This window comes from Oryx dammah, unplaced genomic scaffold (assembly GCF_014754425.2).
Source record: "Oryx dammah isolate SB20612 unplaced genomic scaffold, SCBI_Odam_1.1 HiC_scaffold_9, whole genome shotgun sequence".
NCBI classification, from domain to species: Eukaryota; Metazoa; Chordata; class Mammalia; order Artiodactyla; family Bovidae; genus Oryx; species Oryx dammah.
The window spans coordinates 50,044,210-50,071,943 of NW_024070193.1; the positions used below are offsets into that span (position 1 = coordinate 50,044,210).

A 27,734-nucleotide genomic window follows, 5' to 3' on the forward strand; every position below is an offset into this window, starting at 1 on the left:
TCTTATTTTGTGTTATCACACTCTCTTAGTAGAAAGTCCTGCTCTGGTATATCAGTTATTTTCTTTCTTTTAGGTGACTTTATATTCTGATCCATTATATATAGATTTTATAATTTAACTCTATATTTCCAAACCTTGGAGATGAACTCAAAAGGAAGTGAAAGTCGCTTAGTTGTGTTGGACTCTTTGTGACCCCATGGACTACACAGTCCAGGGAAGATGAACTCATCTGGCTCCCAAATACTTAAAAAAGTTTGTGCATGCTGTCACTCAGTCTTGTCCAACTCTTTGTGACCCTATGGACCGCAGCCCACCAGGGTCCTCTGTCCATGGGATTCTCCAGGCAAGAATACTGGAGTGGGTTGCCATGCCCTCCTCCAGGGGATTTTCCTGTTTCTTTTGCTTTATTCAATCAATCAGAACATCCTAAGTTCAGGTAAAAATCCTGCTGCATTGTAACCCAAAATTATGTTGTTGTTTTCGTTCAGTAGCTCAGTCATGTCCAACTCTTTGCAACCCTATGGACTGCAGCACTCCAGGTTTCCCTGTCCTTCACCATCTCCTGGAGTTTGCTCAAACTCATGTCCATTGAGTCGGAGATGCCATCCAGCCATCTCATCCTCTGTCGTCCCCTTCTCCTCCTGCCTTCAATCTTTCCCAGCATCAGGGTCTTTTCCAATGAGCTGGCTCTTTGCATCAGGTGGCCAAAGTACTGGAGAATTATATACATTGATAAAATGTACAATGCACTTCAGAAACAATACAATTTGGAGCGGAGAGATCAGAACACTGCAGCTGGCCTTTTTGTTTGCTCAGTAAAATGGGTCTTAAACCTTTAGGAAGACTTTCAGGTTGCCTATATCATGGTTCAGGGAACATCTTAAAATTCTGAGGGAACTGTGGGCTATCCACAGGGGTAGGAAGAAAGTAACAAAGCTAACTACAGAATCAAGGAGGACGGAGTTTATTTGTGAGTGTGTATATGTGTGTTTACGTGTATGTGCGTGTGAGCTGGACGGTTGCTGTCTGGGGTCGTTTCCAGCAGTCCTCTGCTTCCCTCATTTGGTTTTCCACTCGGACACAGCAACCCATCTTGCCCTCACCCAGGTACACTGGTTTCAGGGACTGTGAGGGCACAATGTTCACAGAGCGCATGAATGATGCAGGCAAGCCCAGCCATCCACAGGGAACTCTTCTGCAAGGTTAAGTTATGAAGATGCTTGAGTCTTCCATGGGTGGGGGCTCCCAGAGGGTCGACTGTGAGCTGTCTCGAGGCCCCCCATCCAGCCTGTCTCCGGTCCCCACATAGAACACAGATTCCTATGGTTGGAGACAGTGACACCCTTCTAATGAGGTCATGTGTTAGGTCTTAGGTGTGTACTCAGGATAAAAAGATTCTTCAAAGCATCAGTCATCTTAACTGTCAGGTGAAGATAATAATAGTACATTCCTTACTTTTTCAAAGATTAAATGAGTTAGTACTTAAGAAACACATTTAGATAAGCCCACAAGAGATGGTGGTTATTATGGCTGTTAAGACATAGTTACTGTCCTCAAGATGTTGGTGATCTCAACTGGTAACTTAACAGTATCACTGCTAAATGAGAAGAAATACACTCGAGGGGCATAGACATGTTTGGAATTAAGCCCAAACAAAAATTCTAAACAAACATGCTTCTTTGAGACTGAGCTGCCTCAATGATATTCACATAAGGACATACTCCAAGGTATCTATATCTCCATCTCTCTATACAGTGAACTATATTGACTTTGCAAAGTTGCTATGTGAATTAAATGAGAAGACCTATGTGAAAGCCTTCAGCACTGTGAATGATATACAATAAAGGCTTAAAAATTATAATTTCCTAAAAATTGCTCTAAAAATTTAGCTTTTCACTGGGATATGAGAAAATTCAGTGTCCCCTTAGGTTTCACAGGGACAACTGCTTAATGTAATAACCTTTGACCTCTTAAGTGGCTTCAAAAACTGACCTTTGATGTAATTCAGAGTTTCAGGAAAGCTTCTCTCTCTTCACATCCCCAACCCCCTTCTCTCTTCCCCTTGACTCCAGGTAGAGACCACAAAGTTGTGGCAGGCTCAGGGTGGAGGGAGGAATCTACTGCCCACGTAGCTGACTTCCGGGGAGATGTTGGAAGGGTGCAGGTCCCCCCTACCCAGAGCCTGGGGACAGCAAAGTTCACTGAATGAAGTGGGGGAGACTAGTAGCAATTACACACAAGGAAGAAGATCAAGAGAGACTTTCTCCCTAAGAGGGTTTGATTCCACCAAGTCCACTAAGTCATGCTGCCTCTTGTATCCCTCAAACTTTGTGAAACTCCTTAGAATTGCCCATTTTACTCTGCAACTATTTGGGGATTTAAAATTTTTTTTTTACAGTTTCCCATTCATTAGGCAAAAAGAACCCCAAACCAAGCTTACATCAACCACTCTTACTCAGGCCAAACAAATCTCCTGGAGAAACTCCAGCCAAGGGGAACAGAAAAGTAAAAGTGAAAGTCACTCAGTCGTGTCCAACTCTTTGCGATCCCGTGGACTCCTCTGTTCATGGGATTCTCTAGGCAAAAATACTGGAGTGGGTTGCCATTCCCTTCTCGAGGGGATGTTCCCAAATCAGGGATCAAACCCACGTCTCCTGCATTGCAGGTGGTTTCATCACCATCTGAGCCACCAGAGAAGCTTCAAGGGGAACAGAAAAGGAGCCAGCCAAACTGCTCTATTAGTTTCAGATCTATTGCTGAATTTCCCCCTAGACCCTTTCCTTGATTTCCATTATCCTGGTCCGGAGCCTTTAAAATCTTAGCATATGGTTAGGGAACAGGAACTCCTAAACTCTGCAGTGTGATTTTGTCTTAAGCTTGGCATCCAGAAGACTTGCCTGCACCTTCTCAAGTCCAGAGACCAGCTCAGAGAGAAAGCATTCAGCTAAAGGGCCATGTGGATGAGATTTGGTAAATGTTCCTGAACTGTCACATATCATGCTCTCCAGAACCTAATTGAAAAAGGCATTTGAGTGAGAGAGAGGCTGCTAAACACATTAGTGATATTTGGGAAGATCTGGGTTTCTTGACATAGCACAGCGTCAGAGCATAATATGCATCAGAGACTTTCCTCAAATAGCCCTTAATTGCATTTTGATGTCCTGGTGACTGTGAAGATTATTTTTAAATCAAATTGGTGCATTAGAATTACATTTAGTTTTAATTAAGTTGATGCATTTGCCAAGCAGTAATGTACTTAAGAGAATGGAAACGAGACACCAAGTCTTATTTTGTCTAACACTGTCTTGAGGGCTCTCCTTTTCTTATTTTATGGAGGATTTATAAAACCTTACAGAGTGGAGGACGTTACCAAATAAACCACAGGCCAAAGCCCCAGTGCTGACCAGTGTATTGAGCACTGGCTGAGGATCAGAAACCTGCATCCCATTTGGGTCAGCCGCTGGCCCACTGTTCATCTCAGGAGAAATCAGATAAGTCACAGTTGTTCTCAAACCTGGCAGATTACCAGAGTCTAAGGGAATATTTAACCATACAGATTTCCAAGTGGGAATTGAGTCTCCAGTATGGGTGTAACCCAGGAGTCTCTATTTTAATAATGTTCTCCTGGAGATTCACACGGATTGTAACACGTGGTTTAACCATCTTAACCACTGTTCTCTCTTTTGCAAAATACTGCTTGCTAGAACCACCTCACATCAGTTGAAAGAAGGCAAGGGGCTGTCAGGGACAATTTGGAAGACTCTGAAATGGGCAAAACTGATGATTGATCTGGGGTGCTGTCTGGTGCCCCCTTCTGGGTCACCTCCCCCTTTCAGTGTCTTTGAGTTACTGCACATCTCTGCAATAACGCAAATGAGCCTTACCCCTAGAAACGTTAGTGAACTGTGTCTGGCAGAAAGTAGTCAGTGACTACCCTGTGAATATTATCTACTTTTGCACCTATTTGTAAGTTCACGTCAGCACTCCTAACTGCCTATATGTGGGTGCTGAGTGAATTTTCCTTTGAATCAGATGTGAAAGTATACTGGTTCTCTCATTCATTAGTGATTCAAATTAAAATTCTGACATTAAAATGATTTTAATTTTAAAAAATTATCCTTGACCAGGAGTGACTTTTCATGAACCCCACTCTATAATCACACAGTTCCTGTTCTTTTGAACCAAATTTAACAATCCAAATAGATTTATAAGGAGTAATGTGAGTGGCCAAAAAGGGCAAAATTAACACATTATCTGAATCTGCTAATATAAATTGTCTTTCTTTTCAGAGAGGAAACCTGCCACCTCAGTGTAGGATGGAAAGCCTGGGGTAGAAGAAAAACAGTGGATGAAGAGTCTGCCTCCCCAGGTAACAGCTCTAAACCTCCACTTCCATGTGGGTTCCTGGACTTCCTTCTCTTTCTCTCCTCTCAAAAGGGTAAAAGACCATTTGTCTCCTTGAAATATGAACCAAACAGCCAAGTGTCCATTTGCTAAGGTTTACTGAATTTTAAGACAGTCTTTCCAGAATGAAGGCTGGGATGAATATAAAAATCTAAATATGCTCCTGCAGTGAATTTCCACAACTTCTTTTGTAATGGGATTTGCAACTGGCTTGCATCTGGCACCAGCTGTTCTTATAGCTGAACTATTCTTCTGTTATCCTTTCCTCAGTGGAAGAGAGAATGACTGCTCACTATTTAAGCCGTACAGGTACTCATGTCCACTCTTTCTGAAAGTCTTGGATGGGTTGCGATGCTACCTCCTTAAATCTTCCCTGGCTTCCCAAGGCGGCTTCAATGCCTTTTTTTTTTTTTTAAAGATTTAAATGAATGATGTAGTGTAAATAATTTGATACACAGTGAAAGTGTTAGTCACTCAGTTGTGTCCAATTCTTTGCACCCCATGGACTATAGCCCGCCAGGCTCCTCTGTCCATGGAATTCTCCAGGCAAGAATACTGGAGTGAGTTGCCATTCCCTTCTCCAGGAGATCGTCCCCACCCAGGGATTGAACCCAGGTCTCCTGCATTGCAGGCGGATTCTTTCCCGTCTGAGCCACCAGGGAAGCCCCTGATACACAGTATATGCTCCCTAAATACTAGCTTCCTTCCTCTCTTCCTTCTAAGTTTTAGATCACAGTTCTGTTCTGCAGTGGGATGATGTGGTCGGAAGACCTGATTCGTCCCAGTTGATGTTTCAGCACCTCACTGAGGTGCAGCAGCAGCCTCTAGAACTACCTCCCCGCCCACAAGACCTCGTATTGAAGGGACTTTCTTGTCGAGGGCCTGCAGCCTTATGGCCGTGGGAGCTCTTTGATAACAGAGCCTGTGAACTGTGCACACTGCAGAAAGCACATACCCATTCACCACGAGATGAGCGGTGGTGGATGAAACAGATCCTGGAGATAGCCGCACAAGGGTTAGGGTTCCCCTTTGACCTTATTTCAAGTGTTGCTTTCAATAAACCAGGAAGAGGTGAATTCAGGCCATCCCATCTCCAGAGGATTTTGTGAATATTAGCTAATGGGATGACCGGTTGCCTGATTTTGTTCAGACTCACACACAGAAAAATCTGGGACTCATGGCTTCCAAGAAAGAGTGTGGCAATTCAAGACTTTAAATCAGGAATCTAATTTGGAGTTACAAAAGAAGATATGTTTTCCTTTTATGGCCCCCAAATTTAGGTGTTCTGACACAAACAGATTGAGTGGCAATTAATTTACATCTCTCTTAAAATTTAATAATATTCAAATAGCAGTTTCCTCATTCCCTCTTTTGGCTCATAGGAATTTTTCCTCTCCTCTTCACCCCTTATGAAACATGGCCATTATCATATAAATCTGTTTGGGGAGAACTAATAAAAATGAAAATGATTTAGATGTGGAAAACCAAAATGGATTCTTTGGAATAGACATACATGGTCACTTAAATATGTATTTGAACACTTGAGTTTCTTGCTTATGCTTGATCTTTTATTTCAGAGTCCCTACCAATGTTTTAGGGGTTCATGCTTACTCAGAGTTATTTATATATGCTGACTATTTAAATAATATGTCAACTTGGCCAAGCCACTGAAGTTATTCTTACAGATTTTAAAAATATGCATCAATGTGAATTAATAAGTGATATCTCCAAGAATATTTTGCAGACTTTCAATGAGACAGGTTACATTGTAAATATGGATGGCAGGATTTACTTTCATCAAAAGGCTAAGCATGGGTTATCAACCTTTTGCTAATATGTGTGTGTATAAATGCACATGTATTTGACTGTGCGTGTCTGAATCTGTGTGTGTGAGACTGTGTGTGAGTTTGTGTGTAACTGACTGTGAGTGTGTAGGGATTATGTGCATATGTGAGTGTGTCACACACAGACACATACACAGCCAGGAGAATGATGGACACATGGCTTTTGTGAATTTATGAGACGGTCTCTGATCATGATGCCAGTCCTGATTATAATGGGGTTATCCAGTTTGTATTTTAAGTAGCATTTCGAAAAGCTTTGCTCATTAATTAAGCTGGCATTCCATAAAGTGTAATTTTTAAGACTTTTAAAAAACTAGACAGTAAAGGTGTTTGGTGGAGACTGTCTAACACCCTTAATGACAGAGGTTATCTACTATGCAAGCTCATTACACTCAGACAGAGGAACCTGGGTGGCTCTTTGATGTTATCAGACCTCAAATTACCCGCAAGGGCAGCTTGGAGAGTCCTCGCATGATGGCATCACATCTTGTGTATCAGTGGTGAGATTCCATACCTGAAGCATGTCCTGTCAGCAACCACAAAACCTACTCAGAAGGTAAGAGACAGGGTGTCACAGCCTCCTTATCGCCAGACTAATTAGATAAAGTCTCCTTGGATGTGTTCAAAGATTAGACAGAGTTTTGAACTATATATCTATAAAGATACACATACTATATATCTTTAGAGTAATTGATCAGAAGACCAGGAAAATAAAATGTATTATGAAATGATACAAATGATGAAGAGGTGGTATCTAAATATACTGTACACCTCACTTTGTACTGGGCACGAAATCTTATCTCATTTTTTTTTTTTAACATTATCTCATTGCTCAGTCTCCCTAGGAAGGAGAAAATGGAGGCTACAAGAGATTAAACAGTTTGCTCAAACTGATGCAGCTAGGATGTGTCAGAGCTGGAAGGTGGACCCAGGTCTTTGTGACCCCCAGACACTGCTCCTTTCTGCCCTGCACCCTTGCTCTCCCCTACCCTCTGCCCATGATGGTGGGAAGATTATCATGGCTTCCATGAGTGCCAGAGTTTTGGGGAGGTGACAGCAGATGAATTTATAAAGGAAGTTTGCACTGAAAGTGTAGCAAAGCTGACTGTGCGAAGCCTCTGCCTTTAGGCAGTGTGTGGAGACTAACGATGGGACCACAGCAATTCTGAGAGGGGCAGGCACTGCTCTGGGAATAAGGAGGCAGAGCCCTATAGCCCTTCTCCCTGAGGCTCACCCTACCATGCCCAAACTGTGTTTGGCTTAGCAGCACTTCTTCCACATTGTCTTCAACTCTTCGCTCTTTGTGAAAATGACTATGGGCTACTTTTGGTCTCTTTTTACAATTTCTTCTCAACAAATCATATTCATCCTGAGTTCAAGGCCCATCTCCTTCAGGAAAAACAGGTCCTGGTAAACCACTCTGAGCTGGGTTAGCTTCCTCCTTTATAGTTTCCATTCTATTATCATGGACTCTATCTGCCCACTAATTGTATATGCCAGTGACAACGCTAGTTCTTTTATTTAATCTCCACAATACTCATTCATTCATTCATGGAATATTTATTAAGCATCTACTAAGTCTCAAGAGGAGAAGGCAATGGCAACCTACTGCAGTATTCTTGCCTGGAAAATCCCATGGACAGAGGAGCCTGGAGGGCTGCAGTCCATGGGGTCGAGAAGAGTCGGACACGACTGAGAGACTTCACTTTCCCTCTCCACTTTCATGCACTGGAGAAGGAAATGGCAACCCACTCCAGTGTTCTTGCCTGAAGAATCCCAGGGACGGGGGAGCCTGGTGGGCTGCCGTCTACGGGGTCGCATAGAGTCGGGCACGACTGAAGTGACTTAGCAGCAGCAGCAGCAGCAGCAAATCTCAAGAACTGGCCTATACTCCAGGGACACAGGGTTATTAACAAATACAGATTTGTTCTCATGGGCTTTACAAGGGAGAGATAAGTTAACCAAACATTCCCAGAAATATATAAATACAGATAAGTGCTTTGAAGAAAAGAAATATGGTGTCATGAGAGTATATCATAGAGGCTCTCACCCAGGTTGCACCAAGGAAGAGTTGAGATCTAGTGGGTGCATAATAGTCAATGGAAGAGGGTGTGTGGGTGTGATGGTGGTGGTGGTGGTGGGTGAGTAGAAGGGTGGGAGGAACAGAGGGCAGGAAGAAAATTTCTTTGGCGAGAGTTGAAAGTGAGCGTGAAAGTCGCTCAGTTGTGTCCAACACTTTGAGACCCCATGGACTATACAGTCCATGGAATTCTCCAGGCCAGAATAGTGGAGTGGGTAGCCTTTCCATTCTCCAGGGGATCTTCCCAACCCAGGGACTGAACCCAGGTCTCCCGCATTGCAGGCAGATTCTTTACCAGCTGAGCCACAAGGGAAGCATGGTCCTTTTGGGGAACAAATGATGGAGCAGAGAGGCAAGGAGGACAGTGGTGCCAGAAAAGCAGAAAAGTCACCAGGGTGAGAGAAGCCACCAGATGTCTGTAAATATTCCGGTCTAGACCCAAGGGGAGTGGGAGGGCATTAGAGAGTTCTGAACACACTTGTGTGTCATGAGCAGACCTAAGGCAGGCACAGTGATTCTCTTCTTCGTGACTGTATTATAAAAGCAGAAGCTTGATGGCTTGTGGAACCGTCTCAGGCTTCATGGGGGTCACACAGCTAGTGAGCGGCCTGGCTAGAGCTTAAATCCAGGTCAAGTGATGCCCACACTTTTTATTCTTAAATATTCAGTGAATCCATGTTGTATGTCATTCTCTTTCTCCCTCATTTTTTATGTCTGCAAAGGAAGCATCTACCTCTGGAATATGAACAGAACTGACTGGAATTAACACTGTTAAACTCCTACTATGCTATTTTATTTAATGACAACCATCCTACAAGGGTTTCCCTCGTAGCTCAGTCGGTAAAGAATCTGTCTGCAATGCAGGAAACACAGGTTCGATTCCTGGGTCAGGAAGATACCCTGGAGAAGGAAATGGCAACCGACTCCAGTATTTTTGCCTGGCGAATCCCATGGACAGAGGAGCCCACTGGGCTATAGTCCATGGGGTTGTAAAGAGTTGGACATGATTTAGCAACTCAACCACCACCATCCTACAAGGGCAAGCCTTATTATCTCTACTTTCAAGATGAGAACAGAGGTTCAGAAAGTTAGGTAGGATGCCCTATTGGCAGAAAATAGAGGAGGAGGGACATGAATCCATTCTGTTTGACTCCAAAGTTTAGACGATCCCAGGACACTGGGCTGTCTTTGCAGCATCCTTTCCAACCAAAGTAAATGGGGAGGGAGGAATGGGGCGAGGAGGTGTAAGACTAGACACAGAGACCAGGTGGATCCCACAGCAATCCAGGGAGTGGTGAAGGTGGGGCTGGATAAAGCAGATCTGAGGCAAAGAGAACCAGTAGGAACTGAACATTGAATGCATTTTGGGCATGGGGTAAAAGAAAACCTCAGGTGGCTGGCTTGAGGCCTGGGCAGATGGTGACATCATTCACCCTGGGGACAGGTTTGTGCAGGGGAGGACAGAGGTCCTGGGTGCCAGGCACTCCTGGGGAAGGCATGGAGGAGAATCTGGAGGTTTGGAGAGAGGTCTGGACTGCTGGCTGTTGGCAGAAAAAGCTTTCTTATTATTGAGCAGATATATAGCAAACTGGCTGAAGTGATGGTCCAATGCTCTGATCTGTGACTGTTGGCTTTGCCAGCTGGACCTCCTTTGTCCTCAAGCTCATGCCCTCAACATTCTCTCCACTCTTGTATCCTATGTTTTCTTTCCTGAGGATAATCTCCAGCATACCCCCTGGGTCAGAAGGAAGGTGGATGAAAATAGAGTTTTGTTAAAAGGATTTTTACTACCTCATGGTTTAAGGAGAAAAAGATAATTCACAAAGCCCTAGTTCATTCAAGGAATGATACTAAATCCCCAAAGTATTGCCTTACACATTCTAAATCAGAGCTTGGCTTCTAAAATGGGAACCTACACTCTCTTTGCAAAGAAAAAAAAAAGTTAAGTATGATTTATCACTTCAATCTTACAGTCTATGCAATGCAGACATTTCATTCCTGCGAATGAATAGTCCTGTTTGCCTGGGAGCAGAGTGTAAACATTTGATTCGTGACCAGACAACTTGACTTTTAATGGCCTGCAACTGACTAACATAAGCACAAAAATGTACGACCACCACCAGGCAGTTAAAACTTCACTCTTGAGTCATATTTCTCTGGAGCTATTATTTCCATCTAATAAGTTCAGAACAATTTTCTAAGATAAAGCTGTGGGACCTGCACAATGGGGTGTTGTTAAGTTTTAAATTCTAGACACTCAAATGATAATCTCGAGAAAAACCCAATATACTGTTCTTTGCAAAGTAAATATAGGTCCTCCTTGTCTTCATCAGCAAGATAGTTAACACGGACTGTCAGTTGAGGGCAAGGGACCACACCAGTAACGAATTCTAGGTAGGTTCCAACTGGCAGGGTTTGCTGTATCTTGATAGAATGGGGCTTCACCTGACAAACACCATCTCATTCTGCTACACCTAACCAGGCTGTTCAGATAACATTTACAACTCCAGCCAGTGAGTTCAGCATAGTGAGTCTTCCTCAAGGATGGAGAAAATTCAGACGTACAAGAACCTAATTGTCCGAACGAATCTAAGGAGCCAGGAACCAAGCCTGAACTCTGCCTGGGAAAAGCTCAAGAATCAGCTGGAAGCAGACCACAGATGAACAATGAAAGCTGACCTTGGGTGTGAGCTAGGGGAGCTGCCAGACTTTGGCCGGACACCCGCATCTGCTACGGCGCCCACTGGGCGTTGTACCAGGAAGGGCAGCAGAGCGATCCAGGTTGACCCCAGTGGCAAATGGGACCAGGAAACAGGGTCTAGATGGAGGCTTTTGATAGTTCTTTTCTCTTCAGGGACTTTGGAGAAAGTGGAAGAGGAGAAAGCTGATTTCACTGAGGAAGAATCATGTTCAGGCAAAAGCCAGAGGAGTCACACCAGGGAAATGGACAGACCTGAGATGTGAAAAGGACTTCCCAGGTGGCGCTAGTGATAAAGAACCTGCCTGCCAATGCAGGAGATGTCAGAGATGAGTTCGATGCCTGGGTCGGGGAAGATCCCCTGGAGAAGGGAACGGCAACTCACTCCAGCATTCTTGCCTGGAGAGTCCCATGGACAGAGGAGCCTTGTGGGTTGTGGTCCCTAGGGTCTCAAAGAGTCAGACACAACTGAAGCGACTTAGGGCACATGAGATGTGGGAAAGCTCAGAGAGCTCCAGGGTACATACAGACAAAGGGTTCCAGAGCCTTCTGCAGGGAGGACCAGTGACACAGCACGGGGACAGTGGAGTCCACCGTAAAATGGAGGCTATTTTCCTAATGCTCTGACATATAAATGGTTTTCTGTGCTAGTTTTTCTCTCCATGCTCTTCAGAAGAGGAAAGAACCCATCTCTAAGGGCCCATGTGGCTGCAAAAGCAGCCCCTCGTATCCTGCTCCAGGGCTGGAAAACACCAAGTGCTTGTCCTGAGAGCGCTTGTGGCTTGGGTCACGAATAGAGGGAAGGAGTGAAGTCTTTTCTTTGAGACAACGTGGGGAACACGGCGTTATGTAGACTGTACTGATGGCCAGTTTCTGAGTATCTACCGTTACTGTGCTATATGCTTTATGAACGAACCTTATTCACTTCATCCTCACAAATGCCTTAAGGGGAAAAGATCATTATTATCCTTTTATCAGTAAGGAAACCTGGGAAACACGATGTTTGTACATTGCTTAAAATCACACAGCAAGGAGGATGTGGACACAGTATGGACTCCAGCCACACTACCCCTGAAACATGAGACTGTGGTCCAGAGAAAGGTTTAGATCTCATGAGCGCCCTGAGGCTCACCTGTCTCTCTGCTTCAGTGACCATGAGGTGGGATGGTTCCTGAAACAGAAGGACCTCTAGGTGCGAGCCAGGGGGAGCTACCCGTCTCTGGCAGGGATAAATAGAGTTTTAGCCTGATTTGTCAGTCCGTGTTAATTTGGGCAGCAAATACATTTTTGGTTCCGTATTAGATCCCACAGGATGCCAAGTGCATCCGATGCTCAGCCTTCATGAAAACTCTACTGATGATGTACTAACCACGCTTCTCAAAGTGTGGTCCCTGGGCCAGCAGCGTCAGCACCACCTGCAGACCAGTTAGAAACTCGGATTTTCAAGCCCCACCCAAGATGCGCTGAATCATGCTGAGTCAGAAACTTCCAGAATAAGGCCAGCAATCTGCATCAACCAGCCCCGCACACGAACATTTGAGAATCATTGCTCTAAGGCACTTGGAGGCAGCGCAAATTGAATTATTTTCTTTCACATACATCACCACTGACTTTAAATCTTTCATTTTTCTTCTTCCTTTAAAAATATTTTTACCTCATTTCCAAATCTTCATTCTCTTGTGGTACAAATTTGTACAAGGCAACATAGGTGTTCATCGGTAATGGGTCTTTGGAAAGAGGTCCCTGAAAGAGAAATATAAAAGAAAAATGAGAGGAGGAAGGAGGAAGAAATGGAGCAAAGGAAGAAGATAGGAAATGGAGAAGTTGAATGTAATTCCAGCATAATCTTTTGTGTTAAAATATCTAACCATTATTATTTTGTTCTGAACACAGGTTTATTTTTAATTTCCTAGCTGAGTTTGATTTCATTACAAACTACTTGAAAACATTTATGTGGAACTTTTTGTCAGAAATACTACAGTTTTCTTCAAATCACTTTTTTCCTTTGATTTAGTTGTTCATGAAAGGTGATACAGACTTGAGTCCAAGCAAGAGAATATTCTCTCTATAGACGGGAGGCAGGTGGCGAGTAGTAAACAACTTCTATTCCCTAAAATGGACAATTTTGTATCTAGTATATCAAAGGGATCTGGGTGTATTCATCCAGAAATAAGTTCATTCATGCTGTGGAAAAATGAAAAATGGTGGCCTGAGGCTGATTTGATTTGTTATGGTATCACCATCCACTGACTATGAAACTGTAATAATGATAATAAAAGCTACCCTTTTTTGATAGCTTGCTATGTAAGAGGCATGATGGTACATGGATTAGCATATGCAAAGCTAACAACAGCCCTGTGAGGTTGATTTTATTGTGTCCCTAATTTGTAAACTATATAAGAGTTTTACAGGTATTATATAAACATAAGCTGTTATTAACTACATAAATATTATAGCTACATAATTGTTTCTGCTTTATAATATACATGATAAATTAAAATTATACAACATGTAATATTTATAGTGTATCATTTTATATGTACGCAGATATATAATGTATAACTACACACTTAAAGATATAATAATATAATGAATAGATGCCATATCTAGAAGACATGAACAAAAGCGGCACATAACTATATTCTTTCTATCTGTGATTCAGTTTGCTGCCCAAAGCTCAAGTACTTTATGCAGTATTATTTCATCCTAATTATATATGTAAATTAACATGAAATATAATACTTAAAAGTTGAAAGTGAAGTTGCTCAGTCATGTCTGACTCTTTGCGACCCTATGGACTGTAGCCCACCAGGCTCCTCTGTCCATGGGATTCTCCAGGCAAGAGTACTGGAGTGGGGTGCCATTTCCTTCTCCAGGGAATCTTCCCGACCCAGGGATGGAACCCAGGTCTCCCGCATTGCAGGCAGACGCTTTAACCTCTGAGCCACCAGGGAAGCCCACTATGAAATATAGTCATAATATATAATTTACATACTGTAGGGCACATATCAGCTTGTAGGTAGCATACATAACAGAAACAGAAGCACCCAGTACAATATTTATCCTCTGTACCCTGGATGCATTGGTATTTGTTTCGCTCAGTGCTGCCTATGCTATATACTCCATGGTACCTTATTCTCTAAAAATGCTAGTCTGGGCCCCACTAAATTGATTTCATGACCCACTTGGGGGGTGACCCACAGAATAATCTAAGGACCCTGTCTGGCCAGTCTTCTGAGATGTCCATAAATACCTGGTGGTTTATGTTCTTTTCTTGGTCTCTGAAATCGTCAGTGCCATTTTCTGGATATGTGAACACTGAAAGAGACCAGAAAAAGGAGGAGATTTATGAGCCCAGTCACCACATTTGGGAAACACGCTTGAAAGACGTAGCTTTATTTATTCCTGAACCACAGTTTCAACTCAGTTTCAGCCCGCCTTTCCCTGTCCTCAGCGACCCAGCTTGCGTGTCATGCTCCATCTGTTGCCCTCTGCACCCCTTGCAGGGTCCGCACCACACTCTCTGCACAGCCACACCCTCGTCCACGCCTCCGGGCCAGCACACATCCTCCTGCATTGCTTGGCCTCATTTGGCAGTGCCCTTCTCAGGAGCAGAAACCTTGTCATTCATCTTTGTTAAATGTATCCAATCGTTTGTTAAGGGGATGGTAGCAACTTCACTTTCACTTTTCACTTTCATGCACTGGAGAAGGAAATGGCAACCCACTCCAGTGTTCTTGCCTGGAGAATCCTAGGGACGGGGGAGCCTGGTGGGCTGTGGGGTCACACAGAGTCAGACACGACTGAAGCAACACAGTAGCAGCAGCAGCAGCAGCAGCAGCAGCAGAAGGGTAGGTGAGGTATGGCACAATTTAACTGTATTTGAATACACTTTTCTAAATACCAGAGTCTTTGATCTCTATTCAATATCTTCATGCTAGTTTCCTGATGATCTCTGTATTCTACTTGCAGATTAAGGTTTTAAACTTCAAAATACTTCCTCAATCTCTTATTTGGCAGTGCATTGGGGGCTATTATTGAGAAAAAAATTAAACAGTGGTTTCTCATTTAGTATGTTCTTAAAATACATAATTCTCTACCTTTTGCATTTTAGCAGCCATTCTGTGACCTTTGATGAAGAAAAATGCTTCTTAAGATGGGTAGGAGTTGTCACTGTCTACACACACAGCTGTGGAAGGCCCCTGATGGGTTGATGGGTATTGGGGGGCTCTGCTTTAGCTAGTTCAACCATCTAACCCAGGAGACCAACATCATGTATCTTTCTTAAACAAAAATAAAAGATCGCACATGTTTCCAAGTCTATATGATAGGGCCCATAGTGTTGAAATCAATCTACCTTGTAGAAGCTTTGATAATCAAAAATAATACATTGCTGTTTTAGTCTTCCCTTTGGGTCTCCTTCAGAGGGTCAAGGAAACTAAAATTGAGACTACACAAGATGCATGTGCAATATTCAGTTTGATTTTACAGTTTTGTAATTGCAAGGTATTTTAGCTTTTCATTGACTATCCACTAGCCATCACAACAATGTGCATCATTTTTTGAACTATGCTGAACATTATTTGAAGTGACTCCAAATGTGTTTTAAGTCAAATGGTTACAGGCAGAACTGGAACACTGCAAAAATGATTTTTTAAAAAACCCATTCCTTCTGGCTATTTCTAAGATGTTGATTTGAGGGGAAAGGTATAAAGAAAGGTATAAAGAATATTTTGGGGGGTACTATTTTACCAAAAAAAATGTATCAGACACTTTTTTATGTGTGGTACTTTAAATTCATTTTATGAAAAATAATTTGGCTGTTCATTTCATCCATGGAAACATACACAATCTGTGTTAATTCTGCAGGTATGTTTTCTAATGTTACAGATGCAAAATCAACCTTCACTTTTTGCTAGTCCCCCTAAAGCTTTCTTCTCTTCCTTTTCTATATTCTGTCTTTCTCTTTTACTTCGCAGTCCTGGGAGACCCATGTCTCCAACAAGCTGATGATGTGGATTTTCAGCTTTAACCTGATCATGTCAATTATCAGCTTATTGACACTGACTCACCTTGTATCCCTGGAATAAATTCAATGTGACAATTATGCACTGCCTTTCTAAAATACATTACTGGATTCAGTGTACTGAGGTGATTTTGTTTCAGATTTCTGCACCCATATTCAAGAGGGGGATGAGCCAGCGATTTTCTTTCTCATGCTGTATTCCTTTGGTTTTGTATGAGGTCAGTATTATACCAGCCCCATAAACTAAGTTAGAGAATGCTGCTGGCTGGCACTTTCTGTTGTCCTGAAAGAGCTTAGCTAATCTGGCAATTTTATCTTCCTTAAATGTTTGGTTATGTTTACTTATGAAGTTGTCTGGGCCTGGCATTTTTCTTGTGAAAAAACTTAAAATATTGATTCTGTTTCTATCATAATTGGAAGCCAAGTCAAGTTCTCTAATTACTAATTCCTCTTGAGTCATACTTTGGTCACTGATAACTTTCTTGGCAGCTGTCCATTTGAAGTTTTAAATCTACTGGTGTGAAGTTGGTTGTAAGATGCTTTCCTGTCAACCTTTGTTGACATTCCTCCTTCTAAAATTATTACTTTTGTTTCATCTTTCTCTCTTACTCTTAAAATTATCAATTGTAAATTCTACTTTTTTAAAGAACTGTTTTTAGAATTTACTGAGCTACCTGTGTCACATAATAATTCCTTGTCTTTATTACTGCTTCCTTGTCTATTCTTTTCTCTTTTACTGACTTCTTTTTTTTCAATTTCTTTTTTTTACTGACTTCTTGAATATGATGCTTAGACGATTACTTTTCAGCTTTTATTTTTTAATGGGATAATTTTAGGGCTAAATACTCTAGGCACAACTTTAGCTGCATCACACAAGCTGTGACAGGTATGTGTTCTTAAAAATTATTTATTTATGGTTGTGTTGGGTCTACTTTGCTGCATGAAGGCTTTCTCTAGTTGCAGCAGGTGGGGGCTAATCTCTAGTTGCGGTTCACAGGTTTCTGGTAGGCAATGGCCTGTCTTTTTGCGAAGCAATGTCTCTAAGGCACGCAGGCGCCAGTATTTTGTGGTGTGTGGGCTCAGTAGTTGCAGTTCAAGGGATCTAGAGCTTGGGCTCAGTAGTTTTGGCTCATGGGCTTAGTTGCTCCACAGCATATGGAATCTTCCCAGACCAGGGATCAAACCCGTGTCTCCTGCATTGGCAGGCAGATTCTTAACCACTGGACCACTAGGGAAGTCTGGTAGTGTTTTCATTATGATTTAGTTTTAACTATATTTCAATTTTCATTATGAATTCTCTGACATATTAGCTTTCAAAAAGTATGTCTTTAACTTCCTAAAGTGTGGGTTTTCCTAGTTATAATTTGGATATGTGTTTCTATCTTGTTTGCATTGCAGTTAGAAAGATGTGTTCTATATCATATTAATTCTGTGAAGTTTGTGAAGTGTGCATTATAGTCCTTAGAAAGAATGCGAATTCCTCTTTGTGAGATGAAGCGTCCTTTTAAATTTTTTACTATTTTTAATTGAAGCACAGCTGGTTTATAATGCTGTGCTAGTCTCAGGCGTACAGCCAGGTGATTTAGGACACATATGTATGTATGTGTGCTGGGCCGATTTGCTTTAGCCATGTCTGACATTTTGGAACCCTATGGACAGTAGCTTGCCAGGCTCCTCTGTCCATGGGATTCTCTAGGCAAGAATACTGGAGTGGGTTGCCATGTCCTCCTCCAGGGGATCTTTCCGACCGGGGGATCAAACCCACGTCTCTTACGACTTCTACATTGACAGGCAGGTTCTTTACGACCAGTGCCGCCTGGGAAGTCACTTTGTAAATATATTAATATATTCATTCTTTTGGAGTGTCCTTTTAAAGTTAAATGCAGAGTGAAGTAAGCCAGAAAGAAAACACCAATACAGTATACTAACGCATATATATGGAATTTAGAAAGATGGTAACGATAATTCTATATGTGAGATAGCAAAAGAGACACAGATGTGTACAACAGTCTTTTGGACTCTGTGGGAGAGGGCAAGAGTGGGATGATTTGGGAGAATGGCATTGAAACATGTAAATTATCATGTGTGAAATGAATTGCCAGTCCAGGATCGATGCATGAGACAGGGTGCTCGGGTCTGGTGCACTGGGATGACCCTGAGGGATGGGATGGGGAGGGAGGTGGGAGGGGGTTTCAGGATGGTGAACAGATGTATACCCATGGCTGATTCATGTCAATGTATGGCAAAACCACTACAATATTGTAATTAGCCTCCAATTAAAATAAATAAATTTATATTAAAAAAAAATCAAGAGAGAAAAAATGTTAATTAGGTTAGGATAGTCAAGTACGTTCTCAGATCCTCCATGTCTATACTGAATCTCTTTGTCTATCTGATTTGCCAATGACCAAGAGGTGTGTTAAAATCTCTGATTATGAAGTGCAATGCCAATTTCCTAATAGTTCTGTCAATTACTCCTTTACTTTTTGTCATCTTGAGGCTATATATTAGATAGATGCTTCACCCTTTGCTTATGACCTTGCTTCCAGGGGAGATTCAGCAGTTAAGGCAAAAGCAAAGACCAATCATTCTGCCCCTGTCAATTTCTGAGGCACCAAGGAATAATGTTGAAAACAACAACCAGAAATCCGCAGACCTGCCCAAGAGATTCATAACATAAGAGAGAAAGTGGAGACTATATTTTTATCAGTAAAGAGATGAATATGAATTGTACTTCTTCTGAGGTGGCCTTGGAAATATTCTTCAAGAATTTTGACACAACACCTGGCTGGCAGAAATAATACCTGTGTGCCCTGTGTACTTTTCAGAATGCACATGAAGCAAGTAATACAGGACGGGAAACTCTCCTTGCCGAAACTGTGAGAAGGTGAGTGGGAACTTGGGCTCTATGTAAGCAAAGTGTTTTCTCTATGTTGTTTCTCAAACTGCACAGGCAGAGCATTAAATCCAAATCAAAGGAACATGTTTTGAAGCAAACTGCTGCATAATTACTCACCCTTGCTTCTAAGAGGGCATGTGAAGAAAGCTACCACTGATCAAAGGAAGATTTAATAGATCTCTAAAGCGTTTTAGAGATTAACCATTTGCTAAGTTCTTTCAACAGATTTCTTTGAATAAGACTGTGAAAATGCCCCTGAACGTGAAAAAGAGACAGCAGATGGTCAACTTGTGTTCTTGAGTGTATTACTCAGTGTCTCAATTTCCTTAATCTAACTGGTATTTGTTGTGTATGTATGTCCATGTACCCTTGGGTGTGTATGTTGGAGGAGAGGGTGTTGGACTAAATGGTCTCTAATCTTGCTTCTCAAATGTTAACAAAAATGTGAACCACAGATTCATCTGCAAATTCTGATTTTGCAGGGCTGGGGCAGCCTGAGAGTCTGCATTTCTCACGGGCTCTCAAGTTCTGCCCAGGTTGCTGGTCCACGGGCCACACGTGAAGTAGTGAGGCTCCAGATTGTATCTTCGACACTCTGTGACCTTATAATGACTTCAATAATAGCAACAGTGCTTCAGGGTGATGAGCCTTAAAAACAGCTGTTCATAATTTAAAACTCTAAGAAGAGCTCCTTTAACAAAAAACAACTTATGGTTGTGCTGTCTTTGCTGCTGCATGCAGGCTTTCTCTGACTGTAGCAAGCGGGGGCTACTCTTCATGGCTGTGCATGGGCTCCTCATTGCTGTGGCCTCTCTCGTTGTGGCACATGGGCCCTAGAGAGCTTGGGCGACAGCAGCTGCGGCACATGGGCTCTGGAACACGAGCTCAGTGGCTGTGGTGCATAGGCTTAGTTGCTCCATGGCATGTGGGATCTTCCTGGACCAGGGATTGAACCCATGTCCCCTGCATTGACTGGACTACCAGGGAAGTACCTAGAAGACCACTTTTTGAGTAAAGAAATCCCCAGGGCAAATAGAGACCTCATCTACTGAGGAATGGCTACAGCATCCATCAAGCTGGATCAGGCTGGTGGAGGCAGAGAGGGAAGTGGTGGGCACACGCTGGGTGCGATTCTGAAGACCAGCAGATAAAATCTGCCAACAGACTGGACAGGAGGTGTGAGAAGAAGGGTGTCAAGGATGATGCCAAAAGCCTTGGCCTGATAATCTAGCAGAATGACATTCCTACAAGTGAGTAGGAACAACGAAGAAGAGCTTATTTCAGTGGGTGGGTGGGCGGGGAGGCAAGTGAAGGACTCAGGAGTCCACTTGGGTGTGTTAGCTTGAACATGCCTGTCCTCCACTCACATGGCCATATCCAGTAGGATACAGGCATCAGAGGCAGCCAAGAGGCCTAATGCTAGGAATGAAGCTTCAGAGTCTTCAGTGAATGGGTAGTATTTACATTCACTATCTCATTTAAAGATCATGAGGCTTTATGGATTTGGTGTTATCAGCATCGTCATTTTAGAGGTGAAGCGACTAAAGCAGAGAGAGGTGAGGTCTCTTGAAGGCCACATGATCACTAGTGAAGCCCAGCCTTCACTTTCAGAGCAGGCAGGGGCCCAGGGCCAAACACATCCAGTGCAGTTAGTGATGAGAGGCCACCTGTGGTTTGGCGAGAAGCGTCTGGGGCAGGTGTCAGTTGCTCAGTCGTGTCCAACTCTTTGCGACCTGCCAGGCTCCTCTGTCCATGGGATTCTCCAGGCAAGAATACTGGAGTGGGTGGCCATTTCCTTCTCCAGGGGATCTTCCTGACCCAGGGACTGAACCCGGGTCTCTTGCACTGTAGGCAGATTCTTCACTGTTTGAGCCATCAGGGGGAGCCACTGTCAGAGGCAGGAGATGGGCAGAGTCAGACTCAGGGGAAGAGCAGCTGACCAGACCTGAAGCACTGAGATGCAGCTCTGGCTTATACTCGAGCCTCTGGTGGATTTGGTCCTAAGATTCTGATGAACTCCAGGGCTGCTGGCCCAAATTCAGTTGCTGGATCTGCAGTGCTGGACAGACCTAGGCTGGGTGCATGCAGGGTTATGGCTCGGCCTCGAGGGCCCCGGCAGCTGGCGCTCTCTGGTCTGTCTCCCTCATGGCACTTGCTAAGTGCTCCCTGGGTGTCTGCATGGATCCCAAAGTACAGTTTTCCCCATGTGATGCCAAGGCTTCTTACTCTAGCGGTGTGCTTTAGCAGCCTATGTACAGGCTTGGCAACAGGGGGACCCTGATGGATGCTGACAGTTATTTAGGAAGGAGGGTCATCACAGAGGCACAGTCCTAACTGGAGAAGAGACATGAGTGAATTCCTAGAGCTAAAGAAGTGGAAATGGTACCTTATTGTATGATAGCTGCTGACAACGCAGCTACAGGGTATTTGATGCAGAAGTTCTGTTTCCAGTCTGGAAAAGGCAGGGACAACCAGGCAAGTGGAAAATCTGTCCAAGGCAGCATTCTCCAGTGCTTCCCACGTGGGGATTAGAGCTGTGAGGGGTAACTTCTGCCAGGAGAAGGCATTCAGCCCAAAGTAACAACACAGGTCAGGGCCTGCAACATTGCTGGGTTATGAGTGACCTGAGCACAGCTCTGGGACATATGTAGTTTTGCTGGTGGTAGAAAACACTTCATAATTTTTTTTTTTGATAAATGAGAGGAAGTTAAGTAGTTGTTGACGTCAAAGAGGCTCATCAAGATTCAGGTATTAGGTGCTGGTTATGTTCCTTTAAGCTAAGAGGAGATTCTTTCTCAATGTTAGCAAGCGGTACCATGTAGTTAGTATTTAACAAGTATTCTAGGAATTATTTTTAAACGGGCTTATGCTATTAGAAAACTAAGTGATATTAATACGGAATATCTGTCTCGATTGTGCAGATAGTTTTTGAATCTTAGTCATATCTGCTGGGGAGGAGCCCAGAGGAGGCCCACACTCCTCAGCACCGCCCCTCCCTTGAGCAGGCACATCACTGTGAGTACTTCCGATGTTTTCTCTCTGCATGTCCTGTTCATCCAGTGTAGGTCAGTGGGGGAAGTGACATGTTAACAAAAAGCTCTGGAAGGACCTCCATGTCCTTACAGCATGAGAACTCAGGAGCCAGAGCTCAGGGAGTGTTATAACTGAATTCCTGAAATCCACCAAAATTTATCTGTTCCCCTCCATATCATCAAACACTGTGCAGCCTGAATTCCAGAGGTGGCCGAGAAAGAGAGGGGCCTGGAGGTCATGTGAGCCTGCCTGCTGACCTGGATGATGGATGAGATTCCCGTTTGCGCTGGGCGGTGGTGCCTGATCCCCGACTTACCACTGTTGCTCCGCTTCCGCAGGTCGTACCCGTCTCCTGGCCCGTCAGCCTCTTCGGGAACCTCCACGAGATCTGAAGTCTTGAAAAGAGAGTATAGCAGCGAATGAGCAATGTCATTTCAGTGACTCAGTGAGTAGAGACTGTGATACCAGTAGAGGAACGAAGGTGGAATTTGCAAGATACTGTCTTAAGCATCTCATCATTGTTCTCTTGTCTGTTTGGCTAACTTCTGAGAGGCTGTGGACTCCCTCTCGGGCACTGTCCCTTCCTCCTGGTGTCCGGGGCAGGCTCAGGGGCTGGCACAAGAAAAGTGCTCAGTGACAGGTGAATGAGTGCCTACATGCACTGACCACAGTTAGGCTGCTTCCCAGGAAACAGACGACAGAGAGAAATCAGAATTCCTGCCCACATCCTGTTACTTAAAATGTTCAGTAGAACTATAGCTCTTTCTAGGTGAGTGCTGAACATTAATTCTGGAGAACAAGATGCACTTTTGAGGTTGCATTGCTTAGGTACTAGTTAAAGCCTGTTTCCATTGCTGCGAAGAGTAATTGTTTCAGTAACATCAATACTTTTTCTGCCCTTTCTTATGTACAGGAAGAGTTATAGTCATTGTGGGGCTTCCCTGGTGGCTCAGATGGTCAAGAATCTGCCTGCAGTGTGGGAGACCTGGGTTTGATCCCTGGGTCGGGAAGATCCCCTGGAGAAGGAAATGGTTACTCACTCCAGTATTCTCACATGGAGAATCCTTTGGACAGAGAAGCTTGGCAGGCTAGAGTCCATGGGGTCACAAAGAGTTGGACATGACTGGGTGACTAACACTTTCACTTTTTTCCCCATAGTCATTATTTAGGTTACCGAAATAACAACAACAATAATAAAGCAGCACTCTAAATAGCTAATTGTAACCAATCATCTATCGTGTGCTGTTTTTAAGTACTTTATATCAATCGTCTCATTTATGCTTCACAATAATTCTGTGATAAACCTATTTTTCAGATAGGGATCTGAAGCCCAGTGAGAACTAAACTTGAGGGCTCAGAGTTCCTAAGCGGTAGAGCAGGGGTTAGACCTCTGGCATTGTCTCCAGAGTCCATGCTCTTTTTAAAAATAGAGTTGATCTACAATATTATGTTAGTTTCAGGTGTATAACATAAAACATCAGTATTTTCTGCAGATTATACTTCATTAAAGGTTATTTCAAGACAATGGTTATAATTCCTGTGCTATACAGCATATCCTAACTGCCTATCTACTTTGTAATTGTTTGTATCTGTCGATCCCATAGGCCTAATTTGCCCCTCTCCCCTTTGGGAACTATAAATTTGCTTTTATAATCTGTGAGTCTGTTTCTGTTTTGATGTACATTCATTTGTATTTTTTTTTAGATTGCACATATAAGTTATATCATACAGCATTGGTGGTTCTCTGACTTATTTCACTAAGCATAACATCCTCTAGATTCATCTCCTAAGCACTGGGAGATGCTTATTTTTGCTTATTTTCTTATTATTTTTTGGCCATAATACACGGCATGTGTGATCTTAGTTCCCCAACCAAGGATCAAACCTGCGCCCTCTGCAGTAGAAGCACAGAGTCCTAAGCACTGAACCACCAAAAAAGCCCCTCACCTCTCTAAAAGAGGAATTCAGGGGTCCTTAGAGGAGAGTCACATACTTTTAAAACAATTTACATCTTGTTAGAGAGGAACGAGTCGGCCTTCCTAGCTCTTCTCATCAGCTCTAAAGTCCTATAATGCTGCCTTTCTGAGACTGATTTCTTGTTACAATTTAGCTTTAAGATTTGTTTCAGCCATTCTTCCTTTCATGACACATCAGATAGAAGAAAAAAAATAAATGTCACCGGTCTCTAAGTCACTTGGACCCTTCTCCTCTGAAGCTCACTGTTTCTGAACAAAAGTTGCTATTATGATGTTCATTTAATCTCACAAAACTGAAGGTCATTCCTAAATGAGCTAACCAACTCCTAGAAAGTTTTTGAATTTGGTTTCTGCTGGCTTTCCCAAAGCCATCGAGCCTTTTATATTCTACAGCGTTTGAAAGCACATGAGAGGGAACCTAATAATTTAGAAACAGCCAGGCAGCCACTTCCCGACAATGTAAAGCAAATGCCTCTATAGCCCTGGAAGAAAAGAAACCTTTGCTACGTGGAAATATGTTCCCTTCAGGACATAACAACACTGCCAGAATGGCAAGAGGCTGAAGTTCATTACTACTGACCCTGCAGGAAGGAAACAAAGTCATTTTAAAGTAGCGATCAATTGTTTCTGTTTGCTTCCACCAAGGCAAGTTGGGCTCCAGGGAAAGAGTGAAGTGACAGATATTTAAGCACAATTTGATTTGTCTTTGTCTCCCTGCAGCTCTCAGAAGGATGCCTTCACAGAACAAAATTCCAGGAAATATTTACTGGTGGAACCAGTGCCAGGAAATATAAGCGGACCATGATGAACCAACAAGTTATTGACATACGGCAAACTATGCTTTTTTGCCCCTAAAGCCAGTCTGTAGGGTCGAGACACAGACACGAAAGGAGACTGGACATCTCTCAAATGCGCCTGTGATGTTCCTTCTGCTCCAAACACCAGTCACAAATGCAGAGATGATGTTCACTGCCTCCCGCCGAGTACTCCCTGCGATGTTTTTGTGCTAAAACTAGCTAACCAACTAGTTAGTGGAGCTAGTTCTAGCAGAGCTCAGAACTGCAGGAGTGGACATTGCTGCTGATGTGGCCAGGTCAGACCTATCTCTGAGGTGCCTTCTTTCTGCCACAGAGCTGGGTGGCATCTTGGGGCATTCACAGAAATTCTGGTTAGGACAGCCAGAGAGGATGATGATACCAGGGCACAGAGATGCACAGAACACTCGTTTTTAGGTCAGCTCAAACGAAGGAGCATCCCTGGTGGCTCAGATGGTAGTAAAGAATCTGCCTGCAATTCAATCCCTGGGTGGGCAAGATCCCCTGGAGAAGGGCATGGCAACTCACTCCAGTATTCTTGCCTGGAGAATTCCATGGACAGAGGAGACTGGAGGGGTACAGTCTATGGGGTCACAAAGAGTCGGACACGACTGAGTGACTTCACTACTATATTACTAAGCGTGTGAGAGGGGCCAGGGGGATGGTGATGTGTCCCGTGGAGGCAAACACCCCATGCCTCTGGGGAGGGCACTGTTTGTGCGAAAGAAATCAAAGGGTGGATCTTGCTTTAAAGAGAAAGGACTGAGGACATGTGGAAAAGGGCTGTATTCTTGAACTGGGCTGTCGCTGGAAGGAGAACTGGACACAGCCGGGACATTCCAGCTTCTGCCCCTTGTTTGGGTTGAACCTTTCTATGTGTTGGCAGATATTCTGTCTAATGGAGGGAGGGGGAGAGGTACACGGGGGAGAGTCAGGATTGTGAGGCCGAGAGTGTGGTCTCAGGATCTCTGGGGACCTGCCACAGGAAGTTACCCTTCAGTGCCCCAAGGCACTTGGAGCCCCCTTCGGAGGCCGCGGGACTCCCGCGGACTCCCCTCCTGCTGCGCTCTGAGGTGCTCCAGGTCTGCCCTGCCTGGGACCAGGGCGGGTTCCCCGAGGGGGGAGGAGGCAATCACCGAGGTTCTGCGAGGCGAGTCGGAGCCGCTGCCTGAGCTGCTCTTCTTTGTCCTCTGGGCCAGCGAGGTGCCGAAGCGGAGGGTCTCATACACAGGGTCCACCTTATTGCCGCAGGCTGCGACAGAAGAGAGAGCTCATCTGAGACAGCGTTTCCTCAAGTCACGGTCGGGGACACAGCCAACCACCGACCACACCTCCTGGGTTAACGACGCCAGAAGTAGGTTCTGCACAACGGACCCGCTCACCCCTGGGAGACCCCTGGGGAAGTGAGGCTTCCGTGGTCAAGTATCCTTGGGGATGTGTACCTCCCCCCCATGACATGACGTGTGCTCCACCGCACTCAGCCGTCTCTGCTCCCGAACGTTCCCTGACTGGCTGGCTCTCCTCTTTGTTATCCATCCCCAGGGCTCCAATGCCAAGGTTCTTCCCAGAGACCAGCTTTATTTCCTCTAGTGAAAGGCTCTGCTTGCCAAGGTACAAAATCTCGTGACACAAAGCGGGCAGGAGGAGGCAAGCGTTTGGAAAGAATGTCACATTACTAGGCCTCCTGAATGTCTAATTAAAAGCTTTCTAGTTTGTAAATTTCTAGGTTAAAACTTGTTCCCCTTGCCTCCACCAAAAGGCAAACATAAATGTAGAGATTTTCAGAAAGAGAGAAAACATAGAAGAAAACTAAAAGATACTGCTGAAGAATACATTCAAGCCAGAAATATCCGTAAGACATTATTTGTCCTCATTAAAGAATAACTGATATTCAGTGAGGTCCTTCCACGCATTGGTCTTATATAATGTATCTCTGTTTATTTTCATATACGAAGAACTATGAAAAGCCTCCAGGGCTGTTCTCAGTGTATAGGGTCCAGCAGGTTGAGTTACTTGCTCAGATACACAGCTGGCCAGTGAGGGAGCTGGGCTCTGACCCAGGTCTAGGGGAAGCCATGATTCACCCTGCTTCCACTCTGCCATGGTGCTGAGAGCTGGCACAGCACGTCAGCAGCCTTTGGGACCTGGGTGTCTCTCAAGTTTCATCAGGGAAAGGAAAACAACTTCAGGGGAATTTGGTCCACCTTCAGCTTCCCCTCCAGCAAAACAAACGACCATAAACCAGTTAGCCACCAAATAAACGCACTCTGCCCTGCCTCTGCCACCCCTGCACTGCTGTGTGGCCCCGGGCCCCGGGAGGAGAGCAGCCGTCAGCCTGGATGTTGCTGCTCAACCCCACTCAACCCAACAAGGTCTCAACTCACCAATGGGCATAACTTCTTTAATGCATCCAAACTGTTCATGAATGAGCAAGGGGGAGCTGTAGTAACGCCGAAACCCCTTTGGCTGGAGAGAGAGAATGGGAAAGAAAAGGGTTCAATGTCACTGCTGAGATGGAGACAACCACTCAAGAACTCTAAAAATGAAACCAGTTGGTTTCTCTAGAGATGCCTCCCTGTCGCCCTTTAAGACGCTGACATGGCCTGTAATTTCTCCCTGGTCGGGGCAGGGAGGTACAGCTGTCAATAAGCAAGCTCCACTCCCTCCAGAAAGCAGGCCCCCAGCCCTGCCCTCCCATCCTGCCTCTCTGCCCGCTGCCTGCTGCCGCCTCCTTTCCACTGGGCTCATTAGCCCCTAGGATACAAATGGACCCTCTTGCATTATCTCACCATATGGTTTATTACACTCATTCAAAGGCCTGGGCATGGGCAAGAGGACCTCACAGGGAGACCTCAAGTCCCTTGTATGTCTGATGAGCTGTGTGTTCCAGATCCCGTTCTGTTTTCCTAACTTCTCAACCATGGTCTCTGCCCTGGCTTGTAGGAATCACTGGGGGAGG

The 27,734-nt window shown here is 44.1% G+C and overlaps 1 protein-coding gene across 1 annotated transcript in view; it reads right to left on the bottom strand.

Moving 5' to 3' along the window:
- Nucleotides 1-27,734, bottom strand: part of STAC (SH3 and cysteine rich domain) — a 115,990-nt gene that overhangs the window by 18,992 nt on the left and 69,264 nt on the right. The window contains exons 4-8 of the mRNA XM_040246285.1: nucleotides 27,160-27,241; nucleotides 25,912-26,027; nucleotides 22,301-22,379; nucleotides 14,280-14,344; nucleotides 12,681-12,769 (exon numbers count right to left, since the gene is read on the bottom strand). Coding sequence (XP_040102219.1) covers nucleotides 12,681-12,769; nucleotides 14,280-14,344; nucleotides 22,301-22,379; nucleotides 25,912-26,027; nucleotides 27,160-27,241 — 431 coding nt within the window. The remainder of the gene's footprint in view (nucleotides 1-12,680; nucleotides 12,770-14,279; nucleotides 14,345-22,300; nucleotides 22,380-25,911; nucleotides 26,028-27,159; nucleotides 27,242-27,734) is intronic.